The sequence below is a fragment of the Salvia splendens genome, chromosome 22 (genome assembly GCF_004379255.2).
Source record: "Salvia splendens isolate huo1 chromosome 22, SspV2, whole genome shotgun sequence".
NCBI lineage: Eukaryota > Viridiplantae > Streptophyta > Magnoliopsida > Lamiales > Lamiaceae > Salvia > Salvia splendens.
The window spans coordinates 22805528-22832661 of NC_056053.1; the positions used below are offsets into that span (position 1 = coordinate 22805528).

The window sequence follows — 27134 nt, forward strand, 5'->3', positions numbered from 1 at the left end:
TCACTTATTTTCGATTAGGGTTTATGAAGATAATTAGGATATATAATTAATTAGGTCGAATGTATTGGAGAAGATTCTATGTATTAATTAATTTCGTTTAGGGTTTCACTTATTTGCTGTTAGATTTTGTTAATTGTGATTAATATATAATTAGGGAAGATGTTTTGGATTTTGCCAATGTTGCTATGCTATACGAACATGGCCTAATTAGGTTTAAAAGGAAAAAGATAGATGTTAAAGAAAATAATTTTGCCTTTCTCGATTCTTGTATTATGTGACTATACTGATAAAAGAAAATGAACAAATATTTAATTTAATTATAATAAAATATCAGGTTGATTTGAATTTAATTATAATAAAATATCAGGTTGATTTGAATTTAATTTGATCATCTACCTCTATCATGAAATCTTATGTAACCATAACCAACTCCGAAATAAAAAATGTGCGCCGAAATTGGACACAGATTTTCATTTGTCTGCTGCTTAATTCCTTGATCTTGATTGGTTTAACAGTGATCCAAGAAGTTCCTTGAAATCTTGGCCAATAATTGCGACATGGTAACAACAGATTCCGAGATAGAAATGGATTCACCTTTGGAATCAAATGAGCAGCAACAGCCTAAGAATCAGTCGTCGGGGCGGCAGTTGTCGATATACTCCCTCACGCTCGATGAGTTCCAACACACTCTCTCTGAGAATGGCAAGAATTTCGGATCTATGAACATGGATGAGTTCCTCAACAGCATATGGACCGCCGAGGAAAATCAAGCTCACGCGCACGCCCACGGCCAAGGACACGCTATGAATGGCGCTGGCACCGTCCCCGGCCAGCATTTTCAGCTGCAAGAAAACAATGGGGAGGGAATAGCCAAGCAGCATAGTTTGCCTAGGCAGGGCTCACTCAGCATTCCTGAGCCTCTGTGCAGGAAGACCGTAGACGAGGTGTGGTCCGAGATTCACGGGAGTCAGCACCACGGGAATGGCGGCCACGGCCATATTCCGAATCCCGGGACTACTACTCACAAACAGGCTACTTTTGGAGAGATGACACTCGAAGACTTCTTGATACGGGCCGGAGTTGTGAGGGAGCAGAATTTCGCGATGGCGCCACCTCAGCAACAGCAGACGCCTTTCGGAATGTACCAGAACACTAACCATCCCGCGATGGGGCCGGGATTCACCCAAAGGCCGGTGATGGCTGTTGGAGTTGCTGCTTCCGGGATCAACTCCGTTTCGGGTTATCAGCCACTACAGAGTGGTGTGGGAGATACAACTGGCTATGGAGTGGGGATGAAAAGGGGCGGTGGATATGCACCACAAGCCCCTCCTCCGGTGGGGAGCTACGGAGGGAGAGTGGGGAACGGAAGTGGAGGGGGGTTCGGGGGGCTGGGAATGGGGTCACCAGTCAGCCCATTGTCGGATGGAATGGGAGCGAACCAAGTTGATGGAATCGAGGGGATGAGAGGAGGGCGGAAGCGGACGTTAGATGGCCCGGTGGAGAAGGTCGTGGAGAGGCGGCAACGAAGAATGATCAAGAACAGGGAGTCTGCTGCAAGATCTAGAGCAAGGAAGCAGGTAAACTGGCCTTATTCTTTATGGTTCCATTCTCCAAAATCAATATCTCCGTTAATGAAGTGTATGGCTTCTCCGGCAGGCTTACACGGTCGAGCTCGAGGCCGAACTGAACCAGCTCAAAGAAGAGAATCTACACCTCAAGCAAGCTCTGGTAAGCAAACAAAACAGTGTTAAAAAGAATACACAACTGCAAATTTATAGATGCTAATCAATTCAAATTCCCTCATCTACAACAGGCTGATTTAGAGAGGAAGAGAAAACAGCAGGTAAATTATTTATTAAATCTCCAATATTTTTTCAATGGAGAGAGGAAAGAGGCTTGATTTGTGATGTGGTTGATGAATGTCAACAGTACTATGAGGAAGAGGAGGCAAGTCAGGCTCAACTGCAATCAAAATCATACAAAGCTAATGAGAAATTGAGAGCAATGAGAAGGTGCTTGAGCTGTTCTTATTGAGAAGGCTAAGTATGGTTATGGAGGGCATCAAAGCAGCTATAGAAATCATATCGTCTTATACTAGGTTTTTTCATGAGTCTTCTAAATATATTTGGTAGGGCAATTAGATGAGGAAAGTTGTTTCTACAGGGATATGTAATCTTATCTTATACCTAAAATCTAAATCAGGTATGATCTCTCTGCTCCATTTTAGAAGGTATGAATAGAGCAAAAGCATCCATATTTTGATATGCAGATCTGCTATCTATGTTCAGAGCAAGCAAAGAATGTGGTGTTTGTTCTAATTAGGTTTCCTCAAGCTATAAAGGTAGGGCAGATCAACATATTATGTTACCTGTATCAGCATCAATGGAGTATATTACTCTGTTTCTCTGGTTTTCAATTTACTGTATTTACCAGTTATCTTTGCGTAATGGATCAAATCAAGCTTTGGGGGAGACGAGAAAGGATGCATAAGAATTAGAGGTAGGGAAATTGGAATAATCATAAATCAATGGCTGAATTGATTCAATCCGCCCAATAACGTAAGAAGAAAAAAACCCTAGAATTGCAGAACTCGGTTTGGCGCCGAAGAAGCTAGCGCGGCACCCGAATTTTCAGCTACGTATTTTCAATCGAATACAAAATCAAAGACTTTAATCATTAGTTGGAGACTTACCCAGCTTTGATCGGTGATCGGACTTCATCCGAATGCCTTTCCGCCAGCAAGCCTTCGTTGAAATGCGGGAGAGAACATATCATATTGTATCTGATTATGCTCAATTTCCTGATTGGAATCAGAGACAGAAAGAAAGGTTGAAATTGAGATCTAGCTGATAGGTTTTCTGCATTTATTGGTTCTGCAATCAGATAAACCAAGTTGCAGTTTTCTATTTTCATCAATGGCTACCTGCACTTCCCAGCTTCCCTTATTTCAAACCTCCTGATGCTCGGAGGCAGGTCGGGGTATTGGCTGTTCTAGGTCGGGTTGGGTCTTCGGGTGTAACTCAAAATTGTGGATGCTTATAGGTGAAAATGTTACTGAGAGTCTTGAGAGACTAGCCTTCTTTGAACAATTGTACTGAAGCCAAGATCAAGGTTATTGGGATTGGAGGCGGTGGATCGCATGCTTACAGAGAGTGCGATGAAGGGGGTCGAGTTCTGGATAGTTAACTCTGACATCCAAGCCTCGATGTTGTTTATGATGGTTCAGATGCCCTGTTGTGAAATTCGGAATGAATTCCCGAGAACATATTCCAGAGGAAGAGCTGTTCAAGTGCAAGAAGGTGTCACAGCTTTAAGAGAAAAGGTTGCTACCCTAATTATCATTCCAGGCTGACAGTAGTTACTCCATCCACACCAGTAACAGATGCATTCAATCTTGCTGGTGATATTCTATTATTCTCCGACTAGGATTTTGCGGTTTCTCTTACATTATCACGGTATGACTGATCAAGAATGACAATAGGAGTTTATAGCAAGCATATGGTAAGTGAATTCTGTTGGTGGTTTGCACGCCTGAATGATTACGCTGGATCTCGCTTGAACGTGATAAAATGCGTGTTGCTATGTACATTTTCCGGTTCTGAAGCTTATCAAATCGTTCATTATGTAAATTACTAATTGGGTTTCCATTCTGCAGCAGAGCTCAAGTAAGCAAAAAGTTCATCTACTCGATAGAACTAACTCAAATATTAGTGACCTCCTTCTAAGTTGCTCCATTTTCACCCTGATCTTGAACAATGATCAGGACATTTTGATTAGATAACAGAAGTTAATTTGATTGCTCTGTTGTTTCCCTGTACCTGGTTTAGGAACTCCACCCCTTTCCACTTCCTGTGTTCACAAAAAAGATCGAAAATTTGCATCACTTTGGAATTGGATGATAATGATGGTCAATGTAGGGACCTTGTTGCAATGCATATAATACGGTTGAGGCTTGACGGATTCAGATTGGTGATGATTCGGGTGAGCATAACTTTGATAGCCACTGGTTTAAACGTCGAGAAGAAGGTGACGGGAGGACTCCCCCGTATATATAGAGTTATATACGCATACATCTACATCTATCTGTAGTTACTGAGCATCTGTGGGTTATGACATGTATGGCAGGCAAATCTGGTTGGACAAGCAGATTCTAATACGCATCTTCCGTCGTCGTTTCTAGAAGGCGGCGTGGTGGGGATGCCGGAGTTCTTGAGGATTGAGGAAGAAAGGAAGGTAAAGCTATCCAAGAGTACATGATAGGATTTCGGTTTCTTATTTTTATTTTACAGGAGTAATTCCTGCCAAATAAAATGAGAATTTTAATTTTTTATTTGTATTGGAGTTTTGTTTTAAGGGGTCTCTGTGTAAATTTCTAAGTTCGACACAATAGTTTAAAATCGTTTAGATTTGACTAGAAACAGATAACAACAAAATTATGAACATCTCTAAGAAAATCGTGTTGGTTTCTTCCTCAGTAAAATATGAAGTAGTGGGATCTATTGAAATTAATAAACACTTCAAATTCATGGCCACAAATTGTGTTCTTGCAAAACATTTTATCTTCAAATTCAACGAGTATGCGTATGTTCTTTTTTTTCTCTGGCAATAATTTTTTTTGAAAAAAAATTTGACATAAATAAATGGAGGATCAATCGTGAAAATTCATTGAGCAATGATGAGAAAAGTATTGAAGGCAATGTGTGTTCAAGAAAATATCTGTGAAGAAGGTTTATTACTACTTGCAAGTTGCAACCAATAAGTCCCCATAAAAAAAAGGCAAAAGAAAAAAACCAATTAAGTCACAATCTTCACATTAAATGATTTTGATTTGAGTGGCTGTAACAGTCTTTTGTCCTGATTTTTATTCCTTCCACTATAGGAATATATATGCATTGAAGCTACATTTTATACTCCCACCGTCCACGAAAAATTAGTCTCATCGTTTTGGAATATCAACAAAAATTAATCTTATTTTTAAAAATGAAAAGTTTTTTTTTTCATATTTTATTCATTTTTTCTCCACTCTTTCATATATTACTCATTTTTTCTCCACTCTTTCTTATTTTATCTATTTTTTCTCATTGTCTCTGAGTTTATCAATTTAATATTAAAATTATGTCGTCCACAATCGAGACTATTTTTTAGAGGCGGAGGGAGTATTTCATAATAGTATTCCCGAAAAGTTTACTCCATATATTTCACAACTTTCTTGGCAAGATTTATTTTAGAATTAATTCAATTTATAGAAATTTAACAAAATTGTTCTATTTATATCATGCTTTATGATATTACAAATTAAACTCAGCTGGTACAAATTTTAAAAATACTACTACTATGTTTTTGATATTAATATTAAAACAATAAATATTCAAAGAAAGATAAATGAATTAACCATATATTTTGAAAACAAAACACAAATTTAATCCAACTTTTAGAAATTTAACAAATTTCCGAAAGCCACATTTAATATTAATTGTTAAATAAATAAACACACTAAAAATATAGAAATGAATTAGCAATAAGTTAAAACTAGCCGAGATATATTACAAATTCTCGATTTTAATTAATTAAAAAATACTCATAATTTTTACATAAAATTATTAAATACACTTAGAAATAAATAAATTGTTGAGAAGAGAATTGAGTCCGAAAAATAGTGTGGTGTACATGATATTCAGCAAATTAACTATTCTAATCAAAAGAAGGAAGAAACAATTACAAATGAGGAGAAGATTAGAGCATCAGCAGGCGCCCGTCCCGGCGGAATTCCGACCGGCGTCACGCCGGAATTCCGTGGCGGACGTCCGCCATTGTGCATGGTAGGCACGGATACGGAATTCCGCTGAGGACACCGCAGTTCCGCGGCGTTACGCGGAATTCCGTCGCGACGGGCGTGCGGACGTCCGCCATTGCGTTGACTCCCACGGACGTCCGCGCGGAATTCCTGTTTATTGCATAATTTTTTTTTAATTGTGGGAAGTCCTTCGAGAAGTCCTTGGGGATGTCCGCCACTGTGCAGTGGGAAGTCCATATGATGTGACAGTGCAGTGGGAAGTCCGTATGACGTGGCAGAAGCTTTTTTAGGAATTCCGCCGGGAATTCCGCGCCGCTCTCAGAGAATGTGGTGACGTGTGTTTTTCTCTTGGAAAGATCTGCATTTGGTGGGACTCCTTGAACCACACACAGCCTCTATTTTTAACTGAAAAAGAAACCCACACAAAATCGAATGGAAATCTGAAAAAGATACACGTAGACTTGTCGCCTACCACAACACTTTCTGCTCACGTGTACCCAACATTCCCATTCATTTCCCTCAATCAAACCCTAATTTAATCTATATACATACACACACACACACACATTATACACCTACTCGTTCCGTATCAATCACACACACAAATTAAGATCTAGAGCGAGAGAGAGGCTTAATTAATTGTTACCTCGATCGATTTGAACTGCTAATGGAGAAGAATCAGACAATTGCGGCGAAGGTGGGGAACGAAGCTGGATCGGAATCGAAATTAGGGCACGAGAAGCGGAGAGAGATTGCGACGGAGAGCGGGCGGGAGAGGCTGAAGAGGCACCGCGGGGAGGTGGCGGGGAGGGTGCGGGTGCCGGAGACGTGGGGGAAGGAGGATTTCCTCAAGGACTGGGTCGATTCCACGGTGTTCGATGCTGCGGTGAGGAGCGGCGGGATTACGACGGCGAGGGCGGCGTTGATGGAGGAAGGGAGGAGAGCTGCCGCCGCCGGAGGATACAGGATACAGCAGAAGAGTTGTTGATGCCGTTTTATAGGTTCATATTTATATTACTATATGTAATGATATTCCTTACATTTTTATGAGGATTCATCAATCAATAACTGCAGTATTTCTCTAGTGTTGAAATTGTTGGTTTAAGAAGATAGCTGATTACCTCAAGAAATTAACGAATCTCTGAAATTTCTATTTTTATTACTATTTCTTGTATTAATCTTGAATGAAATAATAATAGCAAAAACAAGAGTAACCATGAAAGTAAAATTCCTATGGCTTCGTGCAAAATAGACAAGAATTGCAAACCAACATGAGCATGAGAAAATTTTCAAAATTAACTAATTAAATAATAAGAGATGATAATCATTTAAACACTAAAATTTGGTTAAATTTTACTACATCCGTCTCTGAAAGTTTGTCTCATTTTTTCATTTCCGTCCGTCCTCAAAGTTTGTCCAATTTCACTTTTTTTACCATTTTTGGTAGTGAACCCCATATTCCACTAACTCATTCCTACTCACATTTTATTATAAAACTAATATATAAAAGTAGGACCTACAATTCATTAACTTTTTCAATTCACTTTCTATTACATTTCTTAAAACCCGTGTCAGGTCAAAATGGGACAATATTTGGGGGACGGAGGTAGTAGTAGTTAGTTCCATAATACTCTCTTCGGCCCATTATAAGAGTCACATTGTCATTTCAGTCCATCTCATAATAAGAGTCACATTTCACTTTTACTATAAATGGTAAGTATGTCTCATATTCCACTAACTCACTTCGCTCACGTTCTATTATAAAATTAATATAAATAAGTGGACCGCGTATTCCACTAACTTTTTCAACGGATCAATTCTTTTTTTGGTAAAGGATTTTAATGGAATTCCATTTTAATGAAGAGCATTAGTCGTATTCCGCCTCAGGGAGTGACGCATAACTCTTATGCGTCACTAACAAAAAGACGCATAATCCTTATGCGTCGCTATTAAACGACGCATAATCATTGTGCGTCGTTAGTTAATGACGCATAACCATTGTGCGTCGTTTATTAGAGACGCATAACACTTATGCGTCGTTTATTAGAGACGCATAATACTTATGCGTCGTTTAATAGCGACGCATAACTCTTATGCGTCTTTAGTTATCGACGCATAATACTTATGCGTCGTTAGTTGAGTTTTAAAACGGGCAGAAGGCAGAATCAGGCAGAAACGCGACGAAAGAGGCGAAGCAGGCGAGGCAGGCGATTTCCGACGAATCCGAGCAAAATCCGGCGAATTACCACCATTTTGCAACCATTTTCCGGTAATTGTTCTTCAATTTGGCTAAATACATCCTTTAATGTTTAATTTGGACAGGTTTTCCGTTATTTAGTAAAAGTAGGGTTTTTGATTAAATTGATGGATTTTTGGTATTTTTGTGTTGTTTTGTTGCATATAAGTAGCGATTATGATGAAATTATGGGTTATGATGAAATTGATGGAATTTTTGGACGACTTTCCGTAATTTGTGTATTTCATATGGATTTAATTTAGCAAAATTAGCGTTTATGATGAAATTGTTGGATTTGTTGGTCGATTTTCCGTAATTTGGGTATTTCATATGCATATAATTGAATGGGTAGAAGCAATTGATTAAGTTTTTGTAATTGTGCCCCTTTTGGTGGGCGATTTTATGCATATATTGTGCCCCTAAGTTGCAATTTAGTTAGCTTGTTGATTGTTGAGTTGTTATGAAAAAAATTTGAAGCATGGGTGAATGTTTTGAAGTAGATGGCATCTGCAAGTTCCGAACAACAGTTATGCTATGGACCTGAGGATCCATCACTACTGTTTCATCAGAGCGAACACATTTCAAGCTCGTTGTTGGCGAATGGCACAACAAATGTGTTGAGAAGTCGTAGGACGGAGAGTAAGGTGTGGGCATTGCCTATACATGAAAATGTGATGTATTGGCTAGGTGTATGGGGGTTCAGAGGCGTGGTTGAATGTGGAAGACCGATGAGGATGGACAATGAGCTAATAACTGCCTTGATCGAGCGCTGGAGGCCTGAGACACACTGTTTCCACCTTCCAGTTGGGGAAGTTACTGTTACCTTACAGGATGTGCAAAGCCTGTGGGGTTTGAGAGCAGACGGTCGTGCTTTCACTGGCCGTGACTACCCTGTTGGATTTGAAGATTGGTCCAGCAAGTGTAGAGATTTGTTGGGATGGATACCTTACTCAGAAACCGAAACGAAGCACGGTGGTTTGTTGATGACGTCTCTGATCCACCAAGCGACGATGCCGTTGGGTGATGGGCTGCCTGTGTATGCATACATTCAAAGAGCACGCATACATGCTCTGATCCTGTTAGGGGGGCTTATTTTACCGGACACCACAGGGTGCAAGGTCCCCTTTATGTGGTTAAATGCCTTAGACGATCCGGAAGATGTGGCTAATATCAGTTGGGGTAGTGCTGCGTTAGCATACCTGTATCATTATTTGTGCGAGGCTTCTGTAGGCAGACAGAGAAGAGATGTCGGTGGACCTATGGTTCTCTTGCAGCTGTGGGCCTGGGAAAGAATGCCTACATTGAGGCCAGCCTTCTTGATATCGCCTATGCACACGCCGTATACCCCGTGCGGAGCCAAGTAATGTTTTTGTTTAAATTAACTCACATAATTATGTGTTTTGTTGATAACTTTTGACATTAATATTATGTATAGGTGGCACGGAGTTACTGAAATTGGAAATGCGCCCCGACATTCAGTAGCTCATTATCGTGATCAGTTATCACTGATCCGTCCTGGCCAGGTGAAATTTATTTGTGTTGTCTTAATTAATGAATTTACTTACTATAGTATGAAATTAATTGTGTTTTTTATTTTATTTGTTTGTAGTTTCTGTGGACACCCTATGCAGACTGTATCCTCCCTGAGTACTGCATTGATTCGACTGCATCCTACTTGTGCGATACTTATTTGGTGTGCTGGTCATTTGTCGAGGCACACGAGGCTGGACGCGTTTGTCGACAATTTAACCGCTACCAGCGTATTCCTCAGTACTGTGATAGGATGCTACATAGCTCCGGCCATTTGAGTAAAAGTCATCGCCGTGGGAGGAAGGGCGCTGATTGGGCTAAGGTACATAAGTTCTTCATTGATGAATGGGACTTGCGCCACGACAGGTTCCAAGCAACTTTTGACCACGCAACGGCGACACTAGGTGGTCGCATTAATCCGGGTTATATGGCGTGGTACAATAGGATCACCGTGTCGTACCTAGTTCAACCTGGGACACAGTCAACTGACGGGATGAACGAGGCAGCCTCTTCTAATTTATTGGCGGTATGTGATGTTTTTGTATATAAAAACGTCTTTAGTTTAGTTTAAAGTTTGTATTGCTCCAAGTGGTATGATGTCATTTGTATTTTTGTTATCTAGGTTGAGACCCTTCAGGGGATATGGCATTTGACCTCTGAGCATGACACAGACCCTCGGTTCAGGCAGATTCGAGACATGGCTGCTTCGGCACTTCGTGCGATGAACCATGCTGATGCGATGGAGTATCCATCTTCTCAACGGCAAAATGTGGTCGTGCCGCCACGCCCACCAACTTCTCTTCGTCATGGACTGCCGGGTGTCCGGACGGGTGGGCACGGGATTACACGACAGCATAGGTTGGCGCAGCAGCAGCAACCGCAACCTGAGTATGCGGTACCAGAGCCCTTGAGTCCGGAGTACGATCCCCCAGGATGGTCTCAGTTGAGTGGTGCAAGCATTGAGCCCTCGCAATGGGGAGCACGCGCGTCATGTGATTCATTCTTTGGAGGTGTGTCTGATTGGGATGCATCTCAACAAGGACGTGACACGTACTTTCAGAATTATCAATTTATGGATCGTGTGGGGGAAGAAGAGGGTCAGGAAGAAGAGGGTCCGGAAGAAGAGGGAGGGGAAGAAGAGGGTCAGGAAGAAGAGGGTCCGGAAGAAGAGGGCGGGGAGGAACATGACGAAGTAATATTCCGACCACCGACCGCGGGATCCTCACGATCATCAAGTACGATTGGCCGGGCTATGCAGAATGTATTCAGGGGCTTCTCAACAAGGAAGAACAAAGGGAAGGCTCCGACAAAGTTCACGCCTCCATCTAGATAGATTTCGGTCATATGTCAGTATTTGTGTCTATTGAAACAGGTTGTGGTTGATTATTTTTTATACTTATGAAAAATAGGATCAACAAATATTATGATTGAATGATCCGACAAAGTTCACGCCTCCATCTAGATATATTTTGCTATGGTTGAATGAACAGTATTATGATTTTGATAAACAAATATAAACGAATATCAACATATGACCGAGCGAAGTATTATGATTTTGATAAATCAGTATTATGATTTTGATATAAAATTCGGTTACAAATATAAACGAATACCAAATATAAACCGTATTATGAAACAAATATAAAATTTTGAATCATAAAATCGCCCGATCGGGCATTTTAGGCACGTAAATCGCCCGACCGGGCGAAGTTTCTGGACTAAACAGTGCTGAACGAAATTGCTTTTGTGACGCATAACTATTATGCGTCTCTATTTGGTGACGCATAACTCTTATGCGTCGTTACTTGGTAACGCATAAGTGTTATGCGTCGTTTATTGGTGACGCATAATGCTTATGCGTCATCAAGTGAATTTCGTTTCTACACTGAATTCACATTTTTGAACATTTTTTCCGGGTTGTGTGTGGCTTTTTGAAACACATAATGTTACAAAATTTTTAGTCTAGACATAATAAAACACATCATAAATGTCGACAACATCTCACAAATGTTGATACATACATAACATCTCAAATACACACCTAATGAAAGCACAATAAACATGAATAATGATGAATGTAGCTAAATTGATGAACAAATTACCGGATCTTATGGAGAAATCGCCGGAAATTGCCAGAAAACGCCGGAAATCGCCGAGATAGAGGAATTGAAAGTGTATGAAGGTGCGTTCTGTGATCTGCGTGTGACTGGAGGCAGATAAAAGCCGCCTTAACGACGCATAACCAATGTGCGTCGTTCATGAGCGACGTACAACCCTTATGCGTCGTTAAGCGACGCATAATCCTTATGCGTCATTACTTAACGACGCATAATGGTTATGCGTTTCATTAAGAACGACGCACAATCATTATGCGTCACTCCCTCAATTAGAATGAATCTATTCTCCTTCATTAAATTGGAATTCCATTACTCTCTTAGCACAAAAGAAGAAAGACCTCCTTTTTCAACCCACTATTTTTTACATTTCTTAAAACATGTGCTCATAACAAATGTGACTCCATTGCGGGACGGATGGAGTCCATGAAAACAAAATATTAATCTCGAAATTTTAAATTTTCTCAATTATCGCATTCATATATAAAACGATGTCTTTGGTGATGTTTAAAATAATGTTGTTTAATTTAAATAAGAAAAGAAAGGGAAGAAACAAAATGCATATATAGTAAAACGATGTCTTTGGTGTATACATACTACTACTTATTTAATGAAAGAATGCTATTTTGAGTATCAATAAAAGAGGTCGTTTAGTGCAAAGATGAGACGGTTGTAAAAAAATGAAACTTCATAATTTAATAGTACGGAGTACTATTTTGTTTTTGAAGAGTGAGCAAATTGCAACTATTATCTCAAATAATATTATCTAAAATTATATTAATAATTATTACCAAAATTAGTAAAATGGTCATAAATTAAAAAGTAAAATTGTTGAATGATCCACAAGCCCCGGCCACTCACCTTCATGTAGCATCATCTCTTGATATCATATATCGTTGGCTAAATTTTCTTCACTCGAAATGCACATGCATCCACACAGTATTTCAGATGATGGAAAACCCTAATTACTTCATTCGTACCCTTAACCATAATGAACCATGCATGAGTATGTTACTCTTAACCATAATTCCAATAGAGAAGTTGAGATTGTTGAGCAAGATATACAAGGGCTTCATGTGGTGGTAAAAGAAGGTTTAGCTTGGAGAATAATAATTCTTAGGACAAAGACCAAAGACCCCCCCCCCCCCCCCCCCCCTCTAATGTTTAATGTATATACTACTACTGATTTTCAACTTTTTAAAATTAATTTATTTATCTTTTGGCTCTTCAGTTTATAACCCGTACAGCGACAATATTAATGATGAGACTAAATATTGATAAGATTTGTGGAGTATTATAAAGTGAATGTTAATGGTGGGACTAAATATCGATAAAGAATGGTATGATAAAGTGAAGGTGTGATGTTGTTAGTGGTGGTGATTACAACGCGTGACATGTTGATAAAAAGTTTTGTAAACATTTTCCAATAGCTTTTTATTTTATGCAAAATACTAACATTCGACCATATGGTACGATATAGATAGATACCCTTCGTCATTTTACACTATATTAATTAAGACAACAACGAAAACAATTAATTTATCTTAGTCTTGCAAAAATACAAACTCGTATGCATTAAATCCTATCAAGATTTATCAACCACCAAAGAAATTTATTCGTGCCTAATTTCATTTATTTCCGTTTATGAGCCGTTTTGCTTTTTTAAAAAAATTCACTTTTTAACATGGTAATATAAATTTTTAGTTATGTAAACTTTCGGTTTTACCTTTACTTTCTAAGTTGAATTGGCTGCAATATGAGCAAAATATAAGGTAATTTTAAAATTTTAATAAACTCATATATTTCGATTATTCCGAAAGAAATTTAAAAAAAAAATGAGGCCACAAACTGTGATAAAGAAAATAGTGTTATGAGGAAAGGAAAATGTAAATCAAATTGTGCAACGGATAGAATGAGGGATAAGAGCATCAAGTCGTGGATTCCTTATAGAGCAACATCTCAATCTCAAGTCAAACATCAGCATCGGATAAACCTTCGAAACATGTAACATGATTGAATGATCATTTCATACATTATTCATCATATAAGCAGATTACTATGCTTTTTCAAAGGAAGAAGCGCCAACGAAGTGCACAAAATCGTCTAATATTGCAAACAGCTACTCCTGTATGCATATACAATGGATACGAATCATAGCAGAACTACGACTAATCAGCACAGATAGAACTGAAACATTCGCAGTTTCTGCCGTCTGTAGTACATATGCATCGAAAATACTGTATGAACAATCAATTTCACCTTGCAACAAGTAGCTTTTACCGACATTTTGTCTTCTGTATTCTAGCTGGGTAAAATCATGGTATGACAAGATCGGCATCAGAATATATTTGGTTAGTCGAGCAAACCGTTGGCAATCTGTGTAATATGCCCTCCTCACGTAAGAGTCTGGAGAAAACGAGATAGCTACTTCACCATGAAGGAGCTTTTGCAGCTACAGCCACCTACCGCACTTGGATTTGTAGACACCTGCATGTTGAAACGATTAAAAAAAATTAGCATTTAGCAAAATTCAACTTCTTCCCCCCGTGATAGGGAAACTTAATCTACATGGATTGTTGCTTTGGGGCTGATAGGCTTGATCAAGTCAATTTTATTGAAAATGAACAAAGACAACATACACAGATTCATGAATTATGAGATTCAACAACTACTGGGCAGGCCTAGCCACACCATGATTGTGCTATACTAGAAATAGATCAAATGTTGTCAACCAATGTTCTGTTCTGTTGCAATTTAGACATGACGACACTATGTGTTCCAGGTTAGAGTCAATTAAAACATCTACACCAGAGGGTCAGAATTCTCAACCTACCAAGGGGAATGTAAGAAGAAAAGACCAAACACATAGCATTCAGGAAGATGCAAGTGTTTGCACAATAACAAGATTATGGTTCTCAGGTATCCAAATTACTGCTAAGCTGGTTATTCAGAGCCAACAATTGGCTACTAAGACTGATAAATGTAAGATAATTCTACTTGCAGTTGTAATCAAAACCGACCACTTAGAAACAACATAGAGAGTATAAATGCAAATAACCAGTTATAAACAGTTGGTTGCCCTTCAACAGACAACAATTTGTTAGCCGTTGAATTCGTGTAGGTCTAGTTGCATGATATCAGCAGAAAACAGTAGTTACTGATCTCACCAACCACAAGATCACAAATCTTTACTAGCAAAGGATTGAGAAAAGCAGTGAATCAATACTAAAAAAATAAGCAACCACCACAGACGGACCTGAAAAGCCGAGCGTATAAGCTCGTCAGCATAATCAATAGTTGCACCTTTGACAAAGTCAAATGAAATATTATCAACTACCAATTTAACCCCATCCTGCTCAAAGATCCTGGATCAACAAAACATCAACATTTTCATTTGCTATAAACTGGCAGCAACAGCCACAAGCAAAAAAACTTGAAATTTTTTGAAATATAATAACCTGTCATCATTATTGGCCATATCATCAAGTGAAAAGTTATATTGAAACCCAGAGCAACCGCCAGCTTCTATGCTCAAGCGCAACAACTTTTTACAGGGCTCTTCAGCTTGCAACTCTTTCATTCTCTGCATGAAAACCTCAATGCATCAACTTATCAAGTGGAATAATCAATAAAACTAAATCATCTTTGGAGAACTTACATCCCAAACGTAGAACATACGAGTATCAATTTGTTTCTAAACATAAGAGACTATGTAGTTATTACTCTTCAGGGCCATGGTACGAAATTAATTATCTTTAAATCCGATCATGGCATCTCCGCATTGCATATGAGTTTCCCAACACATTCAATTGATTGAACACATATAACAAGCTAGAAAAAATAATACACCACCACAACCCCTATATCTGTTCTGTTGAGATATGTTTGAAAGGATGGCGGGAAAAATTACCCTAACACAGTTGTCGGTCAAATGAACGGCGTCGTCTGACGGGGGTGAAGATTCTGATGAGGAAAGCTCTGATTCGCGGAGGGCGGAGGAGTAACTGAGAAGCCTGGAATTCCGACGGACTTGGGCAGAAAGGTAGGGCACAAAGCGACGGATTAGCGAACTGGACGAAGTTGCCATGCTTGCTTCAGCGCATGCTACTCTGCCGATCAGAAATATCAGATTAAATGATAGTAGGTGATTTTTTAAAATGTCGTTTTCATTCGTTTGCATGATCGGAAAACGCAAATTGGGGTCAAAAATTAAAGAGAACACAAGCATTTCAAAATAACAGACAACTCACAGATACTATGAATAGGAGTTCTATACATCCTATTCTATTTTGGATTGATTTTTCCAGAAAGGCCAAACACTCGTGGACAATGAACTAAAGCAGAACAAATTCAAAACACGAAATAAATGGAAAGATATGGAGAACATAATCTGAAAGCAGAATTACAAAATTAATAATCACGCCAATGCAGATACACACAAGATACACACAAAATTTGGTGGCGAGTTCACAACTTACCGAATTGCAAATGGTGGCGCCGGCGAACCACTTTTTGTGAGGTGAAATTCGGTTGAATCGGTTAGAACTGGTTGAAATTGATTACTGGAAGTAGGTCTACGGCTTCACCATACAGATCTCCAGCTTCAATCGTGCAATTAACAGCTACCTGCAAATTATCACTCGAAGTTAGATATGAACAAAATTTATCTGCCTCTTTCAATGAACCAACAAATATTGGGGGAAAGGGAAAAAATCAGACATACGGTAGTCGATTACAGCATCCAATCCATCGATTGTCGCCAGATTTTGGAGGAATCCTGATACGATCTTCCACAAAAATGATTGAAAATGGGAGAATGAAATGGATGATAGTATTTGTGGTATAGGAAGGAAGAAGAAATGAATGATTATATTTTGTGCTATAATTAATTACAACTATATTGGAAATTCTATATTTTGTGCTATAATTATTTATATTGGAAATTCTAGCTCTAGTTGAATTGTTTGTTGAATTAAGAATTTTTATTGTCTTTAAAAAAGATTTAGTACTACTAGTAGTATATTTTATGGATATATAATTGTGAAATTTGTTTTCAGTAGGAATAAAAGTATATTTCGTAGCTTTAAATATTATATCCAGTAATCTGAGTTTATTCATAAGTAAAATTATATTCTCCGAACTTCCATTTTTGCCAAGATCGTTGATCGGTAAACGCTTGAAAGTGGACCAGGCGATGAGTCTAGGTTATTTATTGTCCATTTTCTTGTCTCATGATTTTCTTCTTGCAAATTCACTCCTCTGAAACTAACTGTGTTGATGTACTGTTGTATTGCTTTATTTGTATTTTGCACATTTTTGTGGACCATTAACTTAGTAGTTTGGTCAATTTATTCCATTAATGAGACATTAATTGTTGGATTAGAACTACAAATATCACTAGCTCTGCTTTTCTAGTTATGAAAATTAGAATCCGTTTCACCATTCTTCTCTTCCATTTTATTATATTTGAATTTGATACATATAGTTTTTTTTAACAACTTGTATATCTTAATTTTTAAATCCGGACGTCTAAAATTGCCAAAACTTTGATTTTGTGTGTTGATGTTTTTGAGGAAAATCTAGCCAATTTTATGGGTATTAATGGCAGCTAATTTAATACTCCATTGTTTTACTTAGAGGATAATATAGTTATTTAAATTATAAAATTTGGTTGAATTTTAGTCTATTTCATAATGTTTTGAAAACAAAATATTGAATAAATTTTTTTTTTAATTGTCTCATTCAACTAGAAAATGTCATTTTTAGTGATGATTCAAACTACGTTGTTTAATTAAAACTGTTGGCAATTGAAACATAAAAATGAATATAATAATATCTCACATCGGTGTACACAAAGAGTTTAATCTACTATATAAATCTCATGGGTCTCTCCTCTTATCACCAATTGGTTTTAGGATGGAACCCATGGATTTCTATCATGGTATCAGAGCGGGTCGCCGACTGTGGGTTATATTTAACTGACCCAGCAGTATATCTGGGCTGAAACCGAAAAAATGACTGACCCAAGCAGTATAACTGAGCTGAAATTTTGGGCCAGTGGTCCAACCGATCGAAAAAAATTGGGCCGATTGTCCAATCGATCGTAAAAAAGTCCAACCCCTCCAAGATTCACTTCCCCTCCAAGATTTACCTTGAAGGGTTTGAGGGAGTGTGTTGGCAATTGATGCATAAATATGAATATAATAATATCTCACATCGGTGTACACAAAGAGCTTAATCCACTATATAAGTCTCATGGACCTTAGCTTAATCCACTATATAAGTCTCATGGACCTCTCCTCTTATCACCAATTGGTTTTAAGATGGAACCCATGAATTTCTATCAAAAATAAGAAAAGAAAGGATGTGTTTATTTTATGAGATAACAACATTGTTTCGAGCATCACTTAAAGACGCCGTTTTGTATATAGGGTCAATTGAGAAAATTTTAAAACTTCGTACTGTAAGTAGTACGGAGTATTTTCTTTTCAAACATTATGGAATTGATTATCGTTTGACCAAACTTTTAGATTTAAATGATTATTTTCCTTTATTATATTGAAAAAAATTATAAAGAAAATAGACACTTACAAAGTTTTTAATGATGTAACACATAATATTCTTATAAGTTTCATTTAAAGTTGTTAGTGTAGTAAGGAAAACAGGGGCGTTTTGGTGGGCAAAATTATGAACTCGTGAAAGTCGAAAACAAAATGGCGCACTTGTTAAATATTAATGGAGTGAACAATTTATAATTTAATATAAATGCTGAATAAAGTGAATGAAATAGGGAAACCAATAAGGATTATCATCATCATTATTATTATTCTCTACGGCCACTATCAAAGTATGCACTTGAGTAAATTATTTTCATTTGCAATAATTGTATATGAGAGGTAAATCACATTTACAAAATTAAATATGACATATTTGATCTATTAAATAACGATATGATTTGATTTTGAAATATTTGGGCTCCAACCGAATCCACTATCCCAAATAGATTATTAAAATTTTGAGGGAACTAATTAAAATTATTTTCATTTTAAAAATTTTGTTTTACAAATTAAAATTTTAAAAATATACTACTAATTTAATAGAGAGTTGTGTAAGCAGACAGCAGTCATGTAATCTAGCTAGCATATTAAAGTTATGATTTTATACAGATAAATTATTAAAATAAAACAATTAAATATTATTTGAGCATTAATTGAAATTAATACATCAACTAAAAAGGTCCTGTGTGGGAAGAAAAATAAAATTAAAGGCAAATTGCATCAATGTGGTATCCGAAATAATAATAAAACAATTCGTAAATTTTAGTAGTATTATTTTTTACAACAAAAATAATTTAATTATATAAACAATATGAAATTAACAGCATATTATAAATAAAAAATAATGAAAAATACTGAAAAATATCACGAAAATTTATAATTAACTAACTTTAAAAATTCATGATTTTTATCTTAAAGCTATAATTTCCATTTTAGTTATGATCTTCAGTAATCGATTCAATCTCAACAAGATATTAAATCACAGCTGCGGCAATCATATCATCGCAGTATCTGCAAATTGAGGTAATATAATCCCCCTGCGCCGTTGTTCATGCTGCAATTTCTGATTCGGTCGCTTTTATGAAATACTTTTGCATTTGAATATGTTGTTAGAGACTTCGTATGATGTAATTTGGAGTCACTGTTGAAAAATTTGAATACATAATGCAACAGTGCTCGATAAATCTAATCAGGAGAATCTGTTTTCCTTTTACATGCTATTTTGAATGATAAATGATCATATCTCATTACAAAATGAAGGCTAATGACTGATGCCTCTTTATTCTAGATTTCAATTAGTAACTCTTCCATTGCTTGCTTCTCAATTCCAGCCAAATCCATTTAAATCAAGCTGCTTGTAGCTTGAAGCAGCATCCTTTTCATAGTTAGTGTTGAGGTCTAATTTTGTTGGGAAGAAAGGTAGTTTTGATTCTGAGGAAGACTTCTGCTTATCTTGTTTCACCGTGATCTCGTCTAAACATTTGGCCTCTGCTTCTGCTCCATTGAGCTTTTCCTTTGGATTGCTTCCGTTAACATCCCATTCACCACTTTGAAGGCCAATGCTCATTGATAAACTACCAGGATTCGCTTCTGTAGCAAATGTGTTCTCCACATTGTCATTTTCTGTTGAGAGATACTTACCACAGTCTTTCAAGTTGTCATGCCATCTAAGTCCCATCTTGTGTAGACCGTCATCTTTGTCGTCGATCATCTCCTCCTCTATAGGTGCTCTGAAATTCATTGGTTTTAAGCCCAAACGGCTATCGTACAGCTCATGGTCCCTTATGGTTCTCTCGCATGAGGTCAAGCAGCTCTCGCCCGAACAATCTTTTGGCTGAGTTGCTTGTGCTTGCTGCTGCAGGCACAAATCTGAGAGGTCGTTTATTCTTGAAAATGTGGAGTTCAGGCATTGGTTCGATACTTGGGAGACCAACTCGGATAATTGGACCTTGGCTGCCTCTAAACCAAGTGTTCCTGCGTCCTGTCTTCCAAGGGATTCTTGTGCTTTTTCTAGCACAGATTGCAAGTATTTTCCTTGAGCTTCTATTCGCATCTGCAAACGACGTTGTACCTATGGAAATAAACTAAGCGTTAGCCCTTGTAATCAACATCAAGATAAAACTTTTTCTTGGGACAATATTGTTGGGAAAATCACCACAGATGTATATTTATAGTACTCGATCGAGCACCTTTTTCTTTCCTTGTCATCTTCTATATGTATGCATGATTTATTTTTGTTAGTGAAACTATGTGAAGGGAAATAAGTTATTAGTGAATCGAACTGAATAATTTTGAGTTCTTTACCTCCAGCTGTTCGTATAGTCTTTGTTGCACTTCAATTTGCATTTGTATTGCTTCGCCCAATTGTAAGTTACTGATATGAGATAGACAATAGTAGTGTCAGATGGAATGTAGTACATACAAAATAACAAGAAATTTGTATACTGAGATTTTCTGGTTCTAACCTTGTTGCTTGGTTTGAAATATTTTGGTTAGACACATGAGGTGCATTTACCTCAGGTACTCTGTCTGCTTTGGCTGCAAATCAGTTCTCAACAAGGTAAGCAAAATATATAATTATTTGTGTAGATCCAATCTATTGCAAAATAATATGATTGCTTACAAGCTTTATTGCTCCCATTATTAGCTTGCTGGTGGAGGTTCTTACTCAATCTGTACTTCTGCATATGAATTCAGGAGAATGAATAAGTGTCTGCATCTTACATTTATTTCATGCTTGTAGCAGAAATGAATTATGAAATCAGACATATAGACAAATTAATTCTAGGTTATATCCACCTTTATATGTATACTATGTTTTGTTGATGATTTTATTAAATATATATGGTAGAAGAAAATTTGCATGATGGAAAGTCCAGTCTTTAGAAGAAATTAAAATAATGTACATGCCCAACTTGGAGGTGTATCTCTGTTGAAATATACCTGAAGGTGACTCTTTAAGTGATATAAGGTCAATCCCGGGATGCCCATAAGTTTCAAAACTGATTTTGGTGTAGCTTCTGCAAGAAAATCATAATTAGCCAAATAATAGTACATGATAATGCAATATGATATCTACATTCAGAGTTTGGATGCATGCTTACTTTCTGCTCCACCCAATTGATTCACTGCTTCAATGAATCGTTCGTGTAGGTCGATAGTCCATTTCAGTCTTGGCTTAGCATCACTTGATAGTACAAGACCAGAATCTCCTGTGCCATTCACACCTTGAAGAAACATGTGTCTTTCCGATGGAATAGACACCCTTGAGGAAGGATGGACATTCTTTTCTTGGTGGTGACGGCAGTGATACATTGTGTTATCTTCGATATGATAAATCACAAGCATTAGTTTATCGTGCAGATTGTGAAAGGATTTCATTAATGAGAAGTCACCGTACCTGGAAAGGATGTCCCCATACAATTTTCTCTACGAAAATCTGCTTCCACCTTCAAGACTGAGTTATGATTCTTGGTAAAATGAAGCTTTCAGTACTGCTCTTATCTGTTAGTGATCAATTTATGCATACTTGAAAATGTACCAAGGGATGTCTTATAAGCTTACTTGGTTTGGGGTGGGGTGGGGTGGGGGGTGGGGGGGGGGGGGTGTTCGGAGTGCGATACAAGTGAGGCATAGAATCTTTGACAGGGGTAAAAGAATATCAGATCAGATGCAATCCAATCTTTGTAATGACTTGAACTAAAATCTCGTCCTTCCGTTTCAACGTATCTATGGTCCCCAGCTTCTCTTTTCCGATTTCTGACAGCACTGCATATTTAAAATTCCTTACACTATGGCTGTATGAGAAATGTATTATCCTCTGATAGCTACAGACAGATACACCTTCGTTTCACTCATACTTGTCAGCTGCATAGTTTTCGAACCTTATTCGAGGAATGTATGGTGGAATTCTTTTCCATCTGATGCGGATTTGAGGAATCCCACTATCTACGATGTCCTGAAACATTTCTAGTCATTTTTTTTAAAATGGAAGATTCTGTTGACAAAAGCACCCAGTCAGCAATTTTGCTACAATCCTTCTGAGGGGGACAAATATTTAACAATACCAGTGAACTGATGCTCCTTGTTAAACTCTTTCAAGTCCAAATTTGGGTAAGAAATTCAGTTCTTTCCTCTAAGCTTGTTTCTTCTCTATGTGGTTGTTTTCAGAGTCATGGGATAACATTATGCAAGCATGTGAAGGTTCTAACATACATCAAACTTAGTTTGCATGTTTAACTTGACATAAATAGTAACTCAGTAATCTGGTGTCCATAGACTTTTTTATATAGACAACATAAAATGAGTTTGTCTTGAGGATAATAAATAGTATTTGATTGCTACCTCTCTCATCCACTGGATTCACCCACTTAGACAGATTCTTCCTGTTTCCCCTTTTAAAATAAATGGATTTGGGTATATCTTTCTTTCGAAATCATTTCTATTCATTATAGCAAGTGTTCTTATATACTCCATAATTTAGTTCATCAAGTCATAAAAGTGGGAAAATGCTTTTTCTTGGCTTTGTTTGAAGGCCAGGAATAACATGAAGAACACATTCTTTTTTTTTGTCTCCTTTAGTAAGTATGGTACTTATTCATCATGGACTTAATTCCATATTAGATCTTTTAATAAATGCCACAAGGAATTTGTTGCACTTCAGTGGGCCCTCCAGAAAAGAGAAGGGTCTGTACTTACACTTATACTTGCATTTTCTATAGCCTGGAAACATGACTAGTCATAAACTGCCATTTTGCAACTGTAATTTCCGCCATCAAACTTGTACTTGTTGTCTAAGTTTGTATGACATTTTTTTTGCAACAAAATTGTTTAACGGTTGAAGTATTAGTAGTAATTGATTTAGTTGAATGCCTATCCGGGACTACATAGCTCGTTTCATGGTTACTTGGAGTTCACATGCTAGTAATGTTCTTTTTTATTAACTTTGGAGGTGGGCAATCTGTTCATGAACTATAGCTAGGTAAATCTCTCTGACTGAGAACTGATCACCAACCGATAGCAATGCTGCCTGTTTAACAGATAATGATCTGATCGATGCCAAGTAAATAATATTCCTCTCCTGTGTGGATGTTTCAATCAATCTTTTAAGTTTTCATAGGTTAGGTATTTTATGCAGTTTAACGGAATCTGTGAAAACCTTTACAAAAAAGGGGTAAAAGCTGATTCCTCATAGTTTGCAGGCAAGTGGATAGGAATGAATCGAAGATAGGAAACGACGCAGATGCTCTTCAAGCACCATCACCTAATGCCTCTTATAAACTTGGTTCTGGCATTAATTATATATGCACACTAATAGAGCATATCTTTTTGTTCATTGACAATTAACTTACTTATTCAGTCAATAATAGCTGCTTCACAGTTTCCATTTTAGTAATTAACTACTACAATATGGTATGGGAATAGAATAATTGCTGGTTTTGTGCTACTAAACTTCGATATCATGGCTTACAGAATAAGTTTATGTACTAAATCATACAGAAAAAAACAGTTGTTAGGAACCAAATTATCTACCTGAATTGGTAAAATTAGAAGTATTCGAGCTGCCGTTATCTGATGTTGCCATGAAGAATATTACTGCTATTATCCGTTGCCATGAAGAATATTACTGCTATTATCCGTTGCATTTTTACAGCACTAGAGGAACCTTTCACTTTTACCATAGTATTCTAAATTAAAGTGAGTCTTGCATGCATGAACAATAGTATTATTCTCCTCTTTAAAATTGGGCTGTTCTTTCTTGTACCTCCACTTTCCTTTTTATGGACTTCAATGTTTCATATAATTTCATTGAGAAGGGACCGTATGACATCTTAATCATTGACAGGAACGCACGCACCGTGCTGATTGGCCTTGGCTACACGTGTTCGTATTGGCTGAAACCAAAACGGAATGATAAAAACGACCACGGGATGCTATTCGGTGCAGGAAAGCGTGAGATTCCAAGGGAATGGAATATCGGAATCTTAACTCAAAGTAAAGGTGACGAGCCAGATTCTCAAGTCAAGAATGTTGCTTATTCTTTCCTGCTCAAGGCCACAAAAAATGGGTTCTTTCTCTCCCTTTTCATTCTTTATTCTCTATGCTTAACAGTTTCAGATTCCTTGCACCAAACATTTATGGCTTGATTATTTTACCTGATAAGCAGAGTTTCTTTTTCCCAGAATATTTGGAGTTATATATTTTTTTGGTTAATTCTTTCACATATGCTCATTTTTCTCAAAATCTTTTAAAGGAAACAAAAATATTTCACATCCATATATTATGCATCTGTTTAGTGTCAAATTAGTAGTTGTCTAGTGGTGTGAAAAGGACTAAAAATGATTATATCACTATTAATTGATAGCTTCTTATTCTATTTCTAGGTTCCTAATATCAGTGGTTTGTTATCACCAAAGCATCAGATCTAGCACCTATCTACATAATTTTTCTACTTTTATATGGAAAGTGACTGTAGATTTTAGAAGCTTAGCATAGAAATAAGCAGTAGTCAGTTTATTATTGGAGATAATATTGGTTGGATTTAAACTAAGGTGAATTTAGTGGCTGTGCTGAAAATAATTGGTCGATTGGAGTGTTATTTGAACGAATTAAAGGGCAATACAAGGTGGGTGATTGAAAGAAGCATTTGTTCGAGTGTCGATGCAAATTTAGGTTTGTTGGGATCAAATATTTGTTGAAAAAAGTTTGAGATTTGTTGTTGGGCTTGTGGTAGAGCATATGCTCATTAATAACTTTGGCTTATTCTAATGAAATATCACGGTTCATGTTTCATTAGTATAATATAAAGGCCCCCATCTGTATGTCAAATTGTCGGAAAAACCTTAAGTTTGGTCGATCTGATCAATCTCATAACTTTATAAAATGAGCATTTGTATGACAACTTTGACATTTTTTGCAATCATACCATCATATGACATGATACGTGTCTCTGAATTTATTGACGTGACGTTAGCATATATGTGTAAAAGTTAAAGATGTGACTAACTAGGTTTAAACGACTTCGTATAAGTAGTTGAATGTTTTGTCCACATAGTATTTTCCACATGTCACATCATAACATCCCCCAAAACCAAAATTATGAGACAATTGGGAAAAATGTCAAAATTGTGATATAATAGACCCATAAATGACCAAATTTGGTGATTTTTTCGGCTATTTGCTCTTAATTGTAACTAGTGTTAACCCACGCGTTATGCGCGACTAAGAATTCTATTAGTTTGATATTATGAATAAATTAAATAAAATAAAAATAACATTATTACATAAAATAAAGAAATTAAAAATGTACTATAGTGACAATATATTAAAAAATTATAAATATCAAATTAATAAGTGTTCAATTAAACCAACTTGAAGATATTTGTTAATTACAACACTTATTAGGTCTCTACAACAAAGAAACATATTGTCATTAATAACATACACACTTCAATATTAAAATACTATCAATATTAAATCAATCTGAAATATTTAAAATACAATAAAAAAAATATCATGAGGGCAATGATATTGCCTTAAAAGATAAAATGATGAACTACAAAACAAATAAAAACGCATATACAAACATTAGAATAATAAAACAATAATTCGTACTATGAAAAAACTTATTTGTAAACAACCTTAATAGTAGGAGTACAATAATAAGAATAACAAAATAAATAAAAAGAAATAGTAAATCACAAATCTCAATCTACGAATAGCAAAATAAATAAAAATAAATAGTAAAGCATAAATCTCAATCTACAATTACTATGCCTCAGCCTTATTTTCCTCCTTAATCTCCAAATTGATGATTTATACATTTGCGAGTAAACTATGTGAAATTTTATGTCTTCGTTTTCTTTGCTTCATTTTGCCATTCGTTGGCTTTGGGTGTTTTCGTTGCATGAAAAAATATGGAAGTGATGAAGTTGACAACGAATATACAAAGTTGCAACTTCAAAATATTATAGATAGTTAGTTAGCTATGTGTTTTGTTATGAAAAAAGAATTTCTATAAGCTAAGACAAAAAATGTTTAAATAAAACTAACAAAAATAAAACAAATTGACATTAAAAAAGTTTAAATATGAACTAACACCAATGAAATAGAGAATGCTCAAAATTGGATTTAAAAGTGTCATTTTTCTTTCACCATCTCTCACACGATTCTCTCTCCACAATCTCCGACTCGCATATTTGGCTCTTCGCCTTTCACTCTTTCTTACATGATTATATCTTCACTGGCTCCGTCTCCATTTATCGTTGCAGGAGAACTCTTGTTGTAGGCCGCTGGTGTTGAATCCTCTGAGAAAGCGATAATGAAATTTATTATTGCAGTATGAAAATAGATACTTCCACAATGAAATAAACATGTATTTATAGATAAATATTAGAGTTACCAATAAATTCTAAAACCTTTCAATCGTCACTATACATTAAATGCATTTATCTAGCTAATCAATATTAATTAATTGATAATTTAAGTAAAAAACGTTTAGAGAAATTAATGATATAATTATATTAATTCCATTCTCGTAATTGATTATTAATTATTAGTATATAATTAATTTGGCATTTTTGTAAAACGTAGAGACGGATTATAGTATAGACCTATTCACTAATTAAAATTGTTTTTGTAATTGCGAGTAAATAACTGAAATTGTTTTTCCGAAAAATAGATTTCTTTATATTTTTTGCTGCATCAAGTGTTTCTTTTTTTTTTATTATCAAACTATTTGAAAAAAAATGCACGTCCTTTTCATCATTTTTAGCTATAAATTTATTAATGGCGTTGACTTTGTTCCTAAATTACATCCTCAAAATTCTCATTATGTATCCTCAAAAATTTCCCTTTATATTGTAAAAATTTATTACAAATATTATATCTAAATTCGTTGCTAA

At 36.4% G+C, this 27134-nt stretch overlaps 4 protein-coding genes and 1 long non-coding RNA gene across 7 annotated transcripts; 3 read left to right on the forward strand and 2 right to left on the reverse strand.

Annotated features, from left to right (window-relative positions):
- Nucleotides 1-313: 313 nt before the first annotated feature.
- LOC121786238 (protein ABSCISIC ACID-INSENSITIVE 5-like) lies at nt 314-4350 on the forward strand. The gene is made up of 4 exons (XM_042184830.1): nt 314-1577; nt 1657-1728; nt 1814-1843; nt 1930-4350. Exons 1-4 carry the CDS (start codon nt 558-560, stop codon nt 2032-2034), a joined length of 1227 nt encoding a protein of 408 aa, XP_042040764.1. The 5' UTR covers nt 314-557; the 3' UTR covers nt 2035-4350.
- Nucleotides 4351-9352: 5002 nt separating this feature from the next.
- On the forward strand, nt 9353-10932 carry LOC121786300. Its single transcript, XM_042184909.1, has 4 exons — nt 9353-9390; nt 9466-9553; nt 9640-10086; nt 10183-10932. The coding sequence occupies exons 1-4, from the start codon at nt 9359-9361 to the stop codon at nt 10891-10893; spliced, it is 1278 nt and encodes a 425-aa protein (XP_042040843.1). The 5' UTR covers nt 9353-9358; the 3' UTR covers nt 10894-10932.
- A 2655-nt stretch (nt 10933-13587) lies between these two features.
- LOC121788094 (iron-sulfur assembly protein IscA-like 2, mitochondrial) lies at nt 13588-16589 on the reverse strand. Of its 2 annotated transcripts, none has more exons than XM_042186969.1 (6): nt 16398-16589; nt 16153-16300; nt 15585-15778; nt 15133-15257; nt 14931-15039; nt 13588-14161 (listed from the first exon to the last, which is right to left on the reverse strand). In XM_042186969.1, exons 3-6 carry the CDS (start codon nt 15759-15761, stop codon nt 14099-14101), a joined length of 474 nt encoding a protein of 157 aa, XP_042042903.1. In that variant the 5' UTR covers nt 15762-15778; nt 16153-16300; nt 16398-16589; the 3' UTR covers nt 13588-14098. The 2 variants fall into 2 exon arrangements, with proteins under 2 accessions (XP_042042903.1, XP_042042902.1); XM_042186968.1 differs by having other exon boundaries at nt 15585-15783; nt 16398-16573.
- Nucleotides 16590-19354: 2765 nt separating this feature from the next.
- Nucleotides 19355-21762, reverse strand: LOC121785722 (myb-related protein 2-like). Of its 2 annotated transcripts, XM_042184139.1 has the most exons (7): nt 21632-21761; nt 21336-21554; nt 21175-21251; nt 20855-20912; nt 20697-20769; nt 20536-20605; nt 19355-20302 (listed from the first exon to the last, which is right to left on the reverse strand). In XM_042184139.1, exons 1-7 carry the CDS (start codon nt 21648-21650, stop codon nt 19553-19555), a joined length of 1266 nt encoding a protein of 421 aa, XP_042040073.1. In that variant the 5' UTR covers nt 21651-21761; the 3' UTR covers nt 19355-19552. The 2 variants fall into 2 exon arrangements, with proteins under 2 accessions (XP_042040073.1, XP_042040071.1); XM_042184137.1 differs by having other exon boundaries at nt 21336-21762.
- Nucleotides 21763-21851: 89 nt separating this feature from the next.
- LOC121785723 lies at nt 21852-26589 on the forward strand. The gene is made up of 3 exons (XR_006047037.1): nt 21852-22344; nt 24077-24298; nt 26502-26589. It is a non-coding gene; the product is annotated as an uncharacterized LOC121785723 (long non-coding RNA).
- Nucleotides 26590-27134: the final 545 nt, after the last annotated feature.